Genomic DNA, 15,359 nt, shown 5'->3' on the forward strand with positions numbered 1-15,359 from the left:
GGACAGTTGGCCAGCGGTGAGGCGCAGCTGTGGCGAAGCTGTGGTGATTTCTCTTAAGTAATTCTGTTAAATAATCTCTTAATAATAATAATACTCTGTTAAATAATTCTCTTAAATAAGGCCATAAATGGGGAATATCCCGCTTCCCCAAATCCGTTGTGTCATCGTCGTTAATATTCCCTCGTTCACATTCCTCCGTGTCGCTGCAGTCATTGTTTTTTTCCGCCCCAAGATCTCAATCAGTCGAGATCTCGACCTCAATTAACTTTTCCTTTGCCTATTTACATTTTTACTGCATCATTTAATCATCCTTGGAGGTCAAAAAACAAACTAATGAGCCTATTTTAACAAAGTAAGGAGTAGAAAATATAGATATGATGTTTTTTGTTGTTGTTAAATGTAAGATTTTACTTCAGTCGCCTATTTAGGTGGCTTGTACTTCGTGTGAGTATAGGATTTGTCTTTTTTCCCCAATCATTTGTCACGCAATCACGGGCACACACCCTCACGCTGACCGGTGACCCCAGAAAAGCACCTTGTTCTCTATGAAATGTTCCTACGACACTGCTACACTTCTAAACAAATGATTGACACCTCGTAAGTTACGCCGTGTGTCTCTGATTGGTTGTTTTTCCCTGGGTGCAGTGGTTTCTCGTACGAGATGGGGCCAGAGACAGCTGATTTTGTTCCCAGAACACATTAATCATGTGCTGTGCTACTGTCAAGGGACAATGACTGTGACAGTGCAATGACAAATTTGACAAAGAGGGTTTTTTTTTTGTTGAAATGGGAAAGTGAATGTTGTCATTATAGTGGTACTTGGAGAGCTCAGTTATTTTTTTCGAGATGGTACTTGGTGTAAAAAGTTGAAGAACCAAAGCTAATAACGTCCAGAAATTTCATATTTCCCCCCCAAAAAGTTAGACGAACACCCTTTCGGTGCCGGATGTTGAGCCCAATAGCGTGACGTCATAGCCGCTGTGGGCGGGGCTAACACCAAGTTTTTTTTTTTTTTTTTTTTTTTGTTCCAAATAAGCTCTTGGTTTGTCGTTTATAACTTCAGCGTGAATATACTTTGAAACAATAATGGTGCGTTTGGTCCGGTAATGGAGTGATTCCATTCTAGTGTCCACCTGTGGGACTCAATGAAATGTTCTGGATGGGTTGAAAGCAAAGTGAGCCGGTCTCATTTGGAGACAAATAACGGGACGCGTCGCCACCACAGGGCAGCTAACCGGCTAGCTAACTCGCGCTAAGTTGTTATGGAGACTTTTTCCAAATACTCTTGGATCGATTTCGTCTTTTCCGTCATCGGAGTGTGTACTTTCTTGGCGGACTGGGGCTCCGACTTGTGGGTCGCTGTGGAGTTTTACTGCCACGGTGACTTTTTGTGGTTCGGCGCACTGGTCGCCCTCATGATCCTGTCGTCCTCCGTGCTCCAAATGTTCAGCTGGTTCTGGTTGAAGTATGACCGCCACCTTCCCGGGTTCCGAAGCGAGATCGGAGCCGAAGCTGTGCTCTTCGTGGACAAAGTTAAACTGAGCTGCCTGTTGCATGTGCTGCAGCTGGGTTTCCTTTGCAGGTAAACAAACACGCGTGTGCAAATATTGCTGTTGTTGTTCTTGTTGTTTTTGGTCTCATCATTGCTTGGGTACGTGTGTCAAATTTTGAACATGAATTGGTTGACGTGAGATCAGCTTTATCACATTGATCTTTTCTAAAAAGACGATTAGAGTGAGTGTCATTTCTCCAAGACAAATATTAAGAAAGTTATGTATCTTCCCAACCGGTGAAAATGCACCAATTTCTGGCCGACGTCTTCATGCAAAGAAAGAGGGGTCGAGATTTTAGGTGTGACCTTCTTTCAAACTTTCATAACTTTTCTCCTTTATCCTATTTTCAAAAGACGGGCATCATTGGAAAGCTTGCTAAACAGAAACAGACAACACATACCTGTAATAAGGATGAACTTCAAGTCAGTATGGAAAGCCAAGGGCCCAGGTTTACAAAAGAATGTTAGTCTAACAGAAGTTTGCACATTGTGGTCTCGTAATGTAGTGTGGTGTAATTTGCCACTCAAACGTGCATGGAGAAGAAACAAATTAAAACAAGTTGTTGAAATACATACTGTAGCACAATTAAGAGGCATTTGGAGTTGATAAAATTCATTAAAATAGCGTTTTAAGCGACGGAAAATATCGACCAATTTACATCATATTTGGCACAAGCATAGAAAAATATTAATTCTAAAGATGGGCTTATGGATTTGAAAAATGATTTTACTCACCAAAAGTTTTTGAAATAAATTGTTGAAATTATAAATGAGTATAAATTAATATTATAACATGGTTACTTGCCCTTTCGAGAAATGTCAAAGTCGTGATTAAAATTAGGACAGGTGTTGTACATTTTCAGTAGTGGTTTGCAGTGCAAGGTGAATAACGCAAACACTACTTCCGACAGCCAGTCAGCGGCGGATACACGCATACCTCCCTACTTTGCTAAATTAAATATTATAAAAGTCAGGTGACAAAACAAAAAAGTGCTCGCACTTTGTAGCTACTTAAGTTCAAGTTGAAGACAAGTCAACTACTGATCCAGTTCCTGTATTAAAGTAAAAAAGTACAGACTCTGAAGTGTACTCATGTAGAAGAGTAAAAAGTAAAAATTATTCCCCCCCCCCCCCCCCCCCCCCCCCTGTCAATTATCTTTTTTTCCCTAAATCAGTGTAACTAACTAGGTAATTAACTTTAAAGTACAATACATTTGCATTTAATTCTTTAGAAATGTTTGTTTTCAAAAAAAATTTTGGATAAAGTTTTTATTTAACTTTTACGTCTAATACATTGAATCATAATTTTCCTATATTTAAGCGCATTGTCAATATTCAAACTGCACATAATTTTACAGAGGTTAACAAAAATATTAAATGTACTTTTTAGGAATGAAACCTAATGATGAACACTTGGGCCCTAGAACTGTATTTTAATATTGGTCATTATGGTGGTACTTAAATATTGATTTGAGGCAGTCCTGAAAAAGTTTGAGAACCCCTGGCTTAAGTCGTGTTTAATTTACTGTCACAATCTCAATAAAAAAAATACCATTGTGCTTGCTAAAACTTGTCAGTGTAGATTCTCAGTTATCTAAGTCATGGTAATCCCCAAAGGATTGAATCTTGTTTGTTGAATTAGTTTAATTTTTTTCTCGTTTTCCTAAAACATTCAAAAATTATTTATTAACCTAAATGCTGTTGGGTTTAAGGATATGCATCCATACGCATCCAATTTATTTGTACGGCCTATGACGTACGGTCACGTTTTGTTGCGCTAACCCCGTTTTGCAAGGTACGACTGGTTTTCCCGTCTGCGTGGTTAGTGAGTGACTGCTGTGGTAAACTTTTTTGACAGTTTAAAAACCTGCCCTGGCATCCAGGGCAATCACGGCCTGTCACGTTTGCCCGTGCCGCCACCCCTCCCCCCCACGTCCATCATGTTTTGTCTATGATGGCCTGAAAGGTGATAGCAGTGAGGTGTACCCTGCCCTCTCGCCAACGTGAGCTGGGATAGGCTCGACCTCACCTGTGACCCTAGGTAGCAAGGATAAGCAGCACAGGGAGCCTTGGTTAAACATTATTGAAGTGCTCTCATTCATTTTAAGCCATCATACAGTACTTCCTCTCACTAACTTCCTCTCACTATTATCACACAATATTATTGTGTGATAATATTTCAGTTTTTTTATCTCACTGTTTGGCTCATCATTGTAGAAGTACGGTACTTCCATTCATTTTGAGCGGTCATGCTTTCGCTCTGCAACAGGTGACATGCAGCTTCGCATTGTTGCGATACCAACACGCTTAGACACTTCACAATAACGTTTTTATTATAATTGTTTTTATGCTTTCATACATGTACACATAACTGTCTGGTTCACCAACATGACTCCAGTACGCAAGCGTATAATTACGTTTGACAAGTGCCATGACCATAAACGTCAAGTTCAGGTGCGGCGGTGACAAATAATATGTTGGTACTGCATCCTGTCACATTCCATACCTGTTCTCCTTCACTGAGGTGTTTAGATCCGCTGTGCGATTTTAACGTGCGTCATTTAACAAGTCTTTTGTCACGCATTCCCCTCACGTAGGCACATCTCGGCCATCCGACAAGGCTTCCGGGTATGGTGGCGGAAAGAGGAAGGCTCCGAGTACGCCGTCTACCTGACCCACGACCTCAGCATGCTGCGGCTCATCGAGACGTTCTGCGAGAGCGCTCCTCAGCTCACGCTCATGATCTATGTGGTGCTGCGCACCAACAAAGCCAGGACCGTCCAGTGTGAGTTCTCTGACACATTAGGGCTCGTGTTTGCGTAGTAAGCAAAAGTGTTGCTACATGTGGTCATTTCCGCTAACAAGAGAATAGCTCCTTCAGAGGGCCTGGCTCACAGTTTTGATGTCAGGGTTCTCAAGTTCCTCCGGACCAAACGAGACTCTCCCAAGATGACGGCAAAGCACTTTAAAATGAAACTCTTCAGTTCACTTCAACATACAGTGGGTACGGAAAGTTTTCAGACCCCCTTAGATTTTTCACTCTGTTATATTGCAGCTATTTGTTAAAATAATTTTAATTCTTTTTTTTCCCCTCGGTAATGTACAGACAGCACCCCATATTAACAAAAAAAAAAAGTAATTGTTGAAATTTTTGCAGATTTATTAAAAAAAGAAAAACTGCAATATCACACAGCCATAAGTATTCACACCCTTTGCTCAGTATTTAGCAGAAGCCCCTTTTGCGGTAATACAGCCATGAGTCTTTTTGGGAATGATGCAACAAGTTTTTCACACCTGGATTTGGGGATCCTCTGCCATTCCTCCTTGCAGATCCTCTCCAGTTCTGTCAGGTTGCATTGGGAACGTTGGTGGACGGCAATTTTCAGGTCTCTCAAGAGATGCTCAATTGGGTTTAAGTCAGGGCTCTGGCTGGCCCATTCAGAAACAGTCACTAAGTTGTTCTGAAGCCAGTCCTTCGTTATTTTAGCTGTGTGCTTAGGGTCATTGTCTTTTTTAAAGGTGAACCTTCGGCCCAGTCTGAGGTCCTGAGCACTCTGGAGAAGGATATCACTGTACTTTGCCGCATTCATCTTTCCTTCGATTGCAACCGATCGTCCTGTCCCTGCAGCTGAAAAACACCCCCACAGCATGATGCTGCCACCACCATGCTTCACTGTTGGGACTGTATTGGACAGGTGATGAGCAGTGCCTGGTTTTCTCCACACATGCCACTTAGAATTAAGGCAAAAAGTTCTATCTTGGTCTCATCAGACCAGAGAATCTTATTTCTCACCATCTTGGAGTCCTTCAGGTGTTTTTTAGCAAACTCCTGCGGGCTTTCATGTGTCTTGCACTGAGGAGAGGCTTCCGTCGGGCCACTCTGCCATAAAGCCCCGACTGGTGGAGGGCGGCAGTGATGGTTGACTTTCTAGAACCTTCTCCCATCTCCCGACTGCATCTCTGGAGCTCAGCCACAGTGATGTTTGGGTTCTTCTTTTCCTCTCTCACCAAGGCTCTTCTCCCCCGATTGCTCAGTTTGGCCGGACGGCCAGCTCTAGGAAGGGTTCTGATCGTCCCAAACGTCTTCATTTTCAGGATTATGGAGGCCACTGTGCTCTTAGGAACCTTAAGTGCAGCAGAAATATTTGTATAACCTTGGCCAGATCTGTGCCCTCTGAGCTCTTCAGGCAGTTCCTTTGACCTCCTGATTCTCATTTGCTCTGCGATGCACTGTGAGCTGTAAGGTCTTATATAGACAGGTGTGTGGCTTTCCTAATCAAGTCCAATCAGTATAATCAAACACAGCTGGACTCCAATGAATGTGTAGAACCATCTCAAGGATGATCAGAAGAAATGGACAGCACCCGAGTTAAATATATGAGTGTCACAGCAAAGGGTCTGAATACTTATGGTTGTGTGATATTTCAGTTTTTCTTTTTTAATAAATCAGCAAACATTTCAACAATTACACTTTTTTTCTGTCAATATGGGGTGATGTGTGTACATTCATGGGGAAAATAAATTAATTTAAATGATTTTAACTAATGGCTGCAATATAACAAAGATTGAAAAATTTAAGGGGGTCAGAAAACTTTCCGTACCCACTGCAGGTCCATGGCACCAAGATTTTACAAGCTTGCTGCAGAGCACTACTTTTGTCTAAATAAAGCTTAATTCACTTCAACATCGTTCCTTGGCTCCAAGCTGCCACAAGATGGCGCCAAAGTGGTACTTTTATTGCTTTGACCTAAGCACAAAAACAACGAATAACAAGAAAGGAACCGTCAATATGTGTGGATGCACTGTATGAGTGAAATGAGATGCTGGCTGTAAGGAATTAAGGTGAAGCCCTGCATATTCCAGGATCGCCATTCATAAAGTAGAATATTTGTACATTTTTTGGGGAAGCTGTCATCTGTTATTTGCTAAAAGAATTGCTAAAATTATCTCGTGTTTGCTATTTTTACATTAAGGCCAAAGCAATAAAATTATTACTTTAGCGCCATATGATACAATCTTGTCTTTGTTCTTAGGTTTAATTCATTTGTAGGGTTTTCTCATCTGCATTTTAAATGTGCTGTTTTGTTGGCAGTCCTTGAATGCACCTTGTTTGTGCATCATCAGAAATACAAATAAAGTTATGTTTCTGCTCCCAATATACTGTAGCTCCAAAAAAAGCCGGTGTAGTCTACTTTGCGTTTACAATTTGCCTGTATTCCCTGACATTTATTATGGTATGTAAATGCCAAAAGGTGAGTTTGTGCTCGTCCGCATATTTGCCCATGTAGAACGTCATGTCAATTATGCTCGCATGTTGTTTAGGCTCATTAGTGCTATTAGCTAACATACTAGCTAATAGCACAAATGAGCCTCATGTGAAGGTGCTTTGTTTGTGTTGAATATATACCAAGCTGAATACAATTATGGAACATGGGTTTATGATTTTGTACATGCTAGATGCATGGCCTTGGCACTTTAGGATCTGCTCTGTTTTAAGTGCTTTGCCACCATCTTGTGGCATCTAGAAGCAATTACAACCCACTTGAGGGGAGCGGGGGGGTAATTGCAATTAAGTCAAGCTAATACTGTTTTGAGTACCACACAGTGAGCTATCAGAATGACAGTTACACACATCAAAAGTTTTCTTCCGCTTTCTTGCCACACTGATAGCGTAACCTCTGTGTTTGCAGTCGTCAGCATTGTGGCATCAACCACGTCCATAGCCTGGATGGTGGTGGATTACCACCGTTGCTTGCGCGCCTTCCTGCCAGACAAGGCCAAGCAGGGCTGGGGTTCGTCTTTGGTCTACTTCCTGTGGAACCTGCTGCTCATCTCCCCACGCGTCGCTGTCCTCGCCCTCTTCGCTTCTGTCCTGCCCCCCTACATTGCCGCCCACTTCCTGATGGTTTGGTCTTGCTTTGTTGTATGGGCTTGGCGACAGAGGACCGACTTTATGGACAGCGTCGGTGGGGAATGGCTCTACCGGGCCACCGTGGGGCTCATTTGGTACTTCAGCTGGTTTAACGTAGCCGAGGGTCGGACTCGAAGCAGGAGCATCATCTACCATACCTTCATCACGACCGACGGGGGGATCCTGCTAGCCACTTGGTGGTGCTACCGCGACCCCGTGACCTCCCAGCCATACTGCAGTGGCGCTGCTCATCACTCTACCTCTTACCTACTTGCTGGGACTGCTCTTTAAATGCATCTACTACTGTTGCTTCCACCCTAAGCTGTGGAGGCCCCCGCTGAGGGAACCAGGACTGCCTGACGACTTGCCCGATGCAGAAGTGTCCTTCAGAGAATTTCCCATCCAGGACGGTACTTTGTCCTCCCAGCTGCTCAACAAAAGGATGGCGCACAATGCGGCACTCTTTTACTCCAGTCTATAGAAACGCTGCAAAAAACAGAAAAAAACAAAACAAAATGAGAGTTCACTCGTCTACTGATAACGCTTGTTATCTTTTTAACCTGTTTTTGTGTGTACTCTGGATACTGTAGACACCCAGAGGACAAGGTTAAGTACACCTGCACAAACTAATGATACAAGAGACATGCAACATTTGCAGACGATGCAATGCAGTTCTACCCCACTGCAAACTACAAATAAAACATTATTGTTCATGAATACCTCTCATACATTTTCAATCAAAACCGAGCCCTGTTGTCTGTGAAAGGCAGATGGATACAGTTCTGTTGATTTGTGTGGGTGTACTTAATAAAATGTCCAATCAGTCTTATCTTTGTGGTTACATATTAATGTGCCATATAAATTAAACAATATGGCACACTTTTTAAAAATAATTAAATTCCAATGGCCCCGAGATACCCACACACATTGCTGTAAAACACACATCGTCTCCTGTGAAATGTCCAGTAGTGAATTACAAAAAGGGACATTTTATAAGCTAGTTTTTCAAAGTGACTTTTTCTACACGTTCACAACGTTGCAAGGATGTAGAATTGCTGCTATTACCATGTATTTACAGAATGTGTAATTGCAAGAACAGAACACAGACAAATTCACAACAATATGGATTTAAAATTAAGTGTCAAGGTCTATTAATATTTCCTTTTATTGGTCAATTCATATCATTAATATTTTCCAGCCACAAATGTCTCAGCTATATTTAATCATCTGTGGTCAAATCAAGCAAGGACTGTGTGTATGCAACTTGGAAGGAAGTGAGGGCTGGGGCAGCGTCCTTTTGAGCCATGTTTGTGCTCTGTGTTGACTTCATACAGAACTTCAAAGGGAAAAACCATCACTAGCTCGTTAAATTCCATATTTGTCATGAATCCACAAAATAAAATATCTATAATTGTAAAAATTGTTTAACTAGGAACATTTTGTCTGAACATTTTTAAAATAAATGTTGCAAGACTTAAGCAAGCCACTGATTCTCTTTTTAGTTTTCTTCACAAATACATGGTGCCTTGAGATATTTTCACGATACGAGCCGTTCAGTTGATTTTTTTTGCTTAGACTTATGAGCAAATATTTCAGATAGAAGCACTGTGTAGTGGCAGTAAACTCCACAACAAGCGGCAGATTCTTCAAAAAAGAGCCTTGAAGCTGTTTATTGCCATTCCCAGTTTAAGTTTACTTTCAAAGTGAACAAAATAAAGCAAACAAACACAAACACATTGCTTGCCTGTTGAGCTTCATGCTAACAAACGATGTAAAACGCCATTGACGGGCTAACAGCATTGGTCTTGCGGTGTTATAACCCTTTCAGCAACAGATATTTGAACACAAACAATGGAGCGGTTCAGAAAATGGATGGATGGATTATACTGTCCCCAGGTGACCAAAGTGCGCACACCAGAAGGAGGAGCACAATGTCCGTTGAATTGAACTAATTGGGCACGAACTGCTTAATTCTTTACCTTCTGTTTAATTATTAATAAATTATTTAAAAGTGTATGTTTTTACAAAGTACAATATTATCGAGTGCTATTCTTAAAAACATCTCACAACATTTTTTTTTTGGCGGGAGGGGGGGTCTGGAACGGATTAATGGCATTTCCGTTCATTTAAATCTGGAAAGATTATTTGAAATTCGAAGTGTTTTGAGTTGTGAACGTGGTCACGGAACAAATAAAATTAATATGCACCACTGTAATATTAAAAGGGTCCAAAAAAATAATCTAACTCGCATAATCAAGAACATTCAATTTGTGACATGTATGAAGTCAGTAAAACAGTTGAAAAATAAATCTAGTTAGCCCTACTATTAGAGTTGAAAGGCTGTAATTTTGTGAATGAATAGAATGACACAGAATTATTTCATGAGTTGTTGTTTTTTTGACCATATACCTTTAAGAATAGTCCTTGAGGGTGTTTTTTTTTTTTTATGCAGGAGGAGTGCCGCACTGTTTTAACACCGTCGATCTGTCATTCTGTTCAAGTGAGTGATTGAGAGTGCCGTGGCACTGGGACCAGCTCCACCAGCATGTAGCTGTACAAGTGGAACCATGAGCTTGTTCAAGTACTCCAAGTTGGATTGTATCCTCACTTATTTGGGCCTGGCATTTCTATTGTCGGACATTGGGCTGGATATATGGACTGTGGTGTCTTTCTATCGGGAAGAGGAATACTTGTATCTCGGCATCCTGATATTGTTCCTCCTGGGCTCGTCAGTGCTTATTCAAGCATACAGCTGGCTGTGGTATACTTATGATAACTTTGAACGGGTGACAAGGGTTGAGAGCTGTCTCACTCCTAAACAGCTCAAGGCCCTGCACTTTTTACAACTGGGAACCTACTTCAGGTTTGTAGGAAGAAAGTCTACTTTAAACATATGGGGGTGGTGAATTTGTATTTGTCTTTTTTATATGGCCTCCCTGATTTGCACTGTCCAGTTCATGGAAACGTTCTCATTTACAAGAAAGAGTAAAACTTTCCAATTATGTAATACGCTGGAATTCCTTTCAGGGTCTCTTTTTGTCTAGCAGCAGAGTGACCTAATAGTTTGAGCGTGAGCCTCATAGTTTTGAGGTTTGGGTTTAGAATCTCGGCTCCGGCCTCTCTGTGTGCCGTTTGCATGTTCTCCTTGTTCTTGTGTTTTTTTCCTTGGGTACTCCGACTTCCTCCCTCATTCCAAAAACTATACATTATGTTACCTATGCACTATTGCTCCTGTATTTGATTAGTATTATATTTTAACAACAAATTGATTTTGTAATCAGAGGCCCTGGAAAATAGTGACAACCAAACAAATACCATAGTTTTTATTTTACATTTTTTTTTTAATAAGGGATTTGCTGGAAAAAAAATTCTTAATATTAGTACAATTTGAAGAATTGCAATTTTCCATACATGTTTTCTGCCAAAATGAAAAGAGCAAATCTACATCTGGCCTCCAGGCCTTCAGTTTGACATTGATCCTGAATTGTCCGTAGATCAATTGTGAATTTGAGTGTGAGGTGGTTCTTTTTCCCTGCCCTTCAACTGGCCGGCGACCAGTGCGGGGTGTATTCCGGCTGTGGCTCAAAGTCAAACGGATGGATGTTTTTGTCTATTCTTGTGGTGAAATTATTTAGAGGAAGCTGTGGATAATGTGCAACTTGTGACCCTAGTATGCACAGTGCTCACTACATTGTATAATCAGTTTTTCTGGCAACAGTCCTTCCCACACTGTTTAAATAACTTCTTTGCATTATGTTCCTGTTCCAAAAGTGCTTTTTCAACACGTTTATTTCCACTGACTGGCCACAGCATTGTTAATAAATCAAAATTAAGAGCTGCATTCGAAATTCTGCTGTATAGTTTGGAGTGACACTCAACAATGTTTTTGTGCTTCCAGTTTGTAGTGAAATAACCACTGCAAACCACCTCTGCAATAATAAATGATATACAGTAGGAAAAGGAAGACCTCTAGGCTCTCTGACATTGTCAGTTGTAAACTGAGCATTATCTTTGAAAGAGCAGGGTAGGTTTGTTTTATTAGATTAGTTGTGGGTGTGGGTGACTGGTAACTGTTGTAAGCGTAATTTACATTTAATACTTTTATTGAGGTCACAAAGACACATTTTAGATGTCAAGAATTACCGTAAAAAGTGGCCTGGGCAGTATGTCACAAAAATAATTTCAACAGATACAAATAAATACAGTGGTGCCTTGAGATACGTTTATGAGATACAAGCCAGGCTGATATTTTTTTTTTTTACTTTGACTTGCAAGCAAAAACTTGAGATACAAGCACTGCATGACCTCATCTCACAAGCAAAAAAAAAAATGTTTGGCAGATAGAGAGCAATTCTTCGAAAAAAAAAGGCTTTGAGCGGTTTATTAGCACACCAGTTTGAAGTGTACTGCCAAACTAAGCATAAAAAACTATCAGATCGACAGGTTGTTTATTTAAAACAACCATATACTGTAGACTTCCTTCAGATATAGTAAGTCCGTTTAGCGTAATGCTAACAAACTGCAAAACGACATAGACTGGCTAACAAATAACATTGTGTCACAATGTTACAACCCTTTAGACAACCAATATTTGAACATAAACGGTGGAGCAACATGAAGACAGGTAATACAACAGTACTCACAGGCATATATTCTTTGTCCTCTGCAAATAACGATGAATATTGAATAGTTTTGAGCGGCTCTGTATATATAAATACAATATGTCTATTATATTGCACCCCAGGTGGCCAAGAGAAGCACAATGGAAGCAGCAGCACATTGTCCATTGAATTGAAGCAACAAACGTGGCAAACGCCGTTGAATTCTTTACATTTTTTGGGGGAATCTCACCGTTGACATAATGGGGAAGAATCAAAGAATATTGTGTCTTGATTAAGGGCACCTCAGTCATGGGCGCCTCTGTCATTTGGGGAATTCAAGCCTGGTTCAATTGCACTATTAGTCACAGCTTCCCCAAATAAATACAAAAATCTGTGTGTATGACAAAATTGCAAAATATGCAAGCCCACACCTGTAGGAATGCTGCGCACAACATCTGTAATGGGTGGATTTGAGTCTCCACTGTTCTCTCTCAGGCATGCCGGCGTTGTGGAGATCACGTCCTGCAGCTGCATTACAAAGACCCAAAACCCAGTAGACGCTGCGGTGGTGTTCGTGACTCACGACCTCAGCATGCTACGGCTCTTCGAGGCTTTTTCAGAGAGTGCGCCGCAACTGGTCCTCATGCTCACCATCATGCTGCAGCAGGGACAGCTGGATACTCTGACAGGTACCACATCCAGTTGTACCTATAACTGTATAGTCATTATTGAACAAGCGTGAGCTTCTTCGATTAAATCTACTAGGCCATGGCCTGACTAAATGAAACTCCTCCCCTCACTTCAACATAGTTCCTTGGCACTAAGATCCAACAAAATGGCACCAAAGCAATGTTTTTATGATAGACATGGGATGGGCCTGACAGTGAAGAGGTAAGTTTTCCCATGAATAAGGGAGTCTATGTTAAAACAAATAGGCAGATTCAGAAATGGCTAACTGCAAATATGCAGGGGTTCACTGTATTTAAAAAAATCCTGTTGCAGTGGTGCCTTGAGATACAAGTTTAATTTGTTCTGTGACATTGTTCGGCTCTCAAAATAATTCTCCCATTAGCTTTCCCCATTGAAATACATGGAAATGTAATTAATCCATTCCAGGGTGCCAAACTAAAACAACCAAAACGTTTGGGATGCATTTTTTAAAATGAAAAAAATTGCATTTTTATAATATCTTACTTTGTAAAAACATACAGTAATGTCAGTATTCGCCACATTTTTTTGCTTCAATTCAATGGGCATTGTGCTACGCTTTCTGGTGTGCTTTCCCTGGCCACCTGGGGGCAGTATAATACAGCCATACATACATAGAGTCGGTGTCAACTTCTCAGTAAGCCCAGTAATATTAGTAATTCTTTGCAGAGGATAAAGAATATATGCCTGTGAGTATTGTTACATTATCCATCTACTTGAGTTGTTCCACTTTTGTGTTCAAGTAACCATCGTTTAAAGGGTTATAACACAGTGAGACTGATGCATTTTGTGCGCTTGTGTGTGGCGCTTCCCATTATGTGTTGGCATTAAGCTAGTGGACTTCAAAGCAAAGTTATGTCACTGCCACCATACAGCGCTCGGATCTTAAAAAATCGTATCTTGAAAAAAAACTCGTTATCACAAGGCACAATTGTTGGGCTTTGGCGCCCTCTTTTGGTAACCCAGGGCATTTCAGAAAGATGTGACGAGGTGAATTTGTGAAAAGTAAACCGCGAATATGCAGAGAATTACTGTATTAAGAAAAAAATACAGCAAATACACTGTCAAATTCCAGCATAATACTGCCTCAGTTGCAGGTTGTAGACTGTCAAATGTCATCCTCAGTGTTGAAGGCCGTCGGCTCGGCTTCAGCTATCGCCTTCAGCGTGACCGCGTACCACCGCTCCCTGCGCTCCTTCCTGCCTGAGAAAAAAAAGCAACACCTCGTCTCCTCGCTCATCTACTTCACCTGGAACCTTCTCTTCATCTTCTCCCGGCTGTCCGCCATCGCCCTCTTCGCCTCCGTCCTGCCCTGCTTCATCTTCACCCACTTCCTTTGCTCCTGGCTGCTCCTATTCGTCTGCGCCTGGCGCTCCAAGACGGAGTTCATGGACAGCCCAGGTGGGGAGTTGCTCTACCAGGCCACTGTGGGCCTCATCTGGTATTTTAACTGGTTCACTGTGGTGGAAGGAAGGACTAGATACAAATTGTTGTTCTATCACATCTTCATCCTGCTTGATGTGTCCCTAATGTGTGGTTTGTGGTGCTGGAGGATGCACACACAACCCCTTTATTTTAAAATCCCACTCTTGTATGCCTGCATCATTGCTGTCAGTGTGGTTGCACTTTACATTTTCGGCCTAATACTCAAAAGAATCTATTACAAGTGCTACCATCCAAACTTCAACAAAGAGGACCTGAAAGGAGACGCTAGTAGTACTACACAGAAGGCCGACATGTTCTTAGCCCGTAATTTGGTGCCGGAGGACAGTGTTCCTCACGTTAGCGATCAAAGTTGCATGGGTGAAGATGTAACGGACAGTGATCAAAGTTACATGGGTGAAGATGTAACGGACGGTGCCGTGGCCCAAGCGGACGCCAAACTTTACAATAAGAGAATGAGGAAGCTGGCGGAGAATTTCTTCTCATGACGCATTCACTTGACTTGCACGTGGATGACCCACACGCACAATGTATGATGTCTGTCACAAGGGAACAGTTCTCTAACCTCAACGTGGACCACTTGACGTTCTGTCTTGTTATGGTTCCCATTATTTTATTTGTAGCTACCAATGTTGTTCATTGGTTCTATATGTACATTGGACAAGCTGTTACGGTGTCATTGATAGTCAACAGTGGAGAGCTGCCAACTCAAGACCATGCATAGTCTACACTTTAAGGCACGGTACTAAAATGATAAGGGCAGACAATATGAGTGAAAGTGAAACTAAAGTATTTGAATGCATTGTTTGGTTGAGTTAGGTACATCTGCACAATCTAATATCTAATAAACCTGCCTGTACAAAGATAATGTTTAGTTTTTTAGTACCAAGTACCCTCAATGTTCATACCAACCCCTTAAAAGTACTGAACTCTCTGGTTATTAAGTATCATTACAATCACCGATAATGTAAATGTTGACATATGAACAATATATATAATAAACAACATGTGCCTGCCTACAGATGCACAAATATAGTTACTAAAATATGACTATTTAAATACTTATAGTATATGTTTAATGCAATTGTATTATTTATTAATGTTATTAAAATAATGCATTCATTTTTGGATCGTGAACAAATGA

At 41.1% G+C, this 15,359-nt stretch overlaps 2 protein-coding genes across 2 annotated transcripts; both read left to right on the forward strand.

The window, feature by feature from the left end:
• Positions 1–1,036: 1,036 nt before the first annotated feature.
• LOC133395971 (XK-related protein 8-like) lies at positions 1,037–12,689 on the forward strand. Its single transcript, XM_061665329.1, is given in 6 exon segments — positions 1,037–1,582; positions 4,150–4,337; positions 7,243–7,697; positions 7,699–7,873; positions 9,916–9,963; positions 12,560–12,689. Coding segments are annotated over 6 exon segments (1,248 nt in total). The 5' UTR covers positions 1,037–1,262; the 3' UTR covers positions 12,622–12,689.
• LOC133396147 (XK-related protein 8-like) lies at positions 12,657–15,260 on the forward strand. Its single transcript, XM_061665632.1, has 2 exons — positions 12,657–12,753; positions 13,877–15,260. The coding sequence occupies exons 1-2, from the start codon at positions 12,657–12,659 to the stop codon at positions 14,701–14,703; spliced, it is 924 nt and encodes a 307-aa protein (XP_061521616.1). The 3' UTR covers positions 14,704–15,260.
• Positions 15,261–15,359: the final 99 nt, after the last annotated feature.

The sequence above is a fragment of the Phycodurus eques genome, chromosome 20, assembly GCF_024500275.1.
Source record: "Phycodurus eques isolate BA_2022a chromosome 20, UOR_Pequ_1.1, whole genome shotgun sequence".
In the NCBI taxonomy this organism is placed as follows: Eukaryota; Metazoa; Chordata; class Actinopteri; order Syngnathiformes; family Syngnathidae; genus Phycodurus; species Phycodurus eques.

Coding starts and splice junctions, on each gene's coding strand:
- LOC133396147 (XM_061665632.1), top strand. CDS start 12,657: ATGCTACGGCTCTTCGAGGCTTTTTCAGAGAGTGCGCCGCAACTGGTC. Junction 12,754..13,876: donor ACAGCTGGATACTCTGACAG/GTACCACATCCA, acceptor TGCAGGTTGTAG/ACTGTCAAATGTCATCCTCA.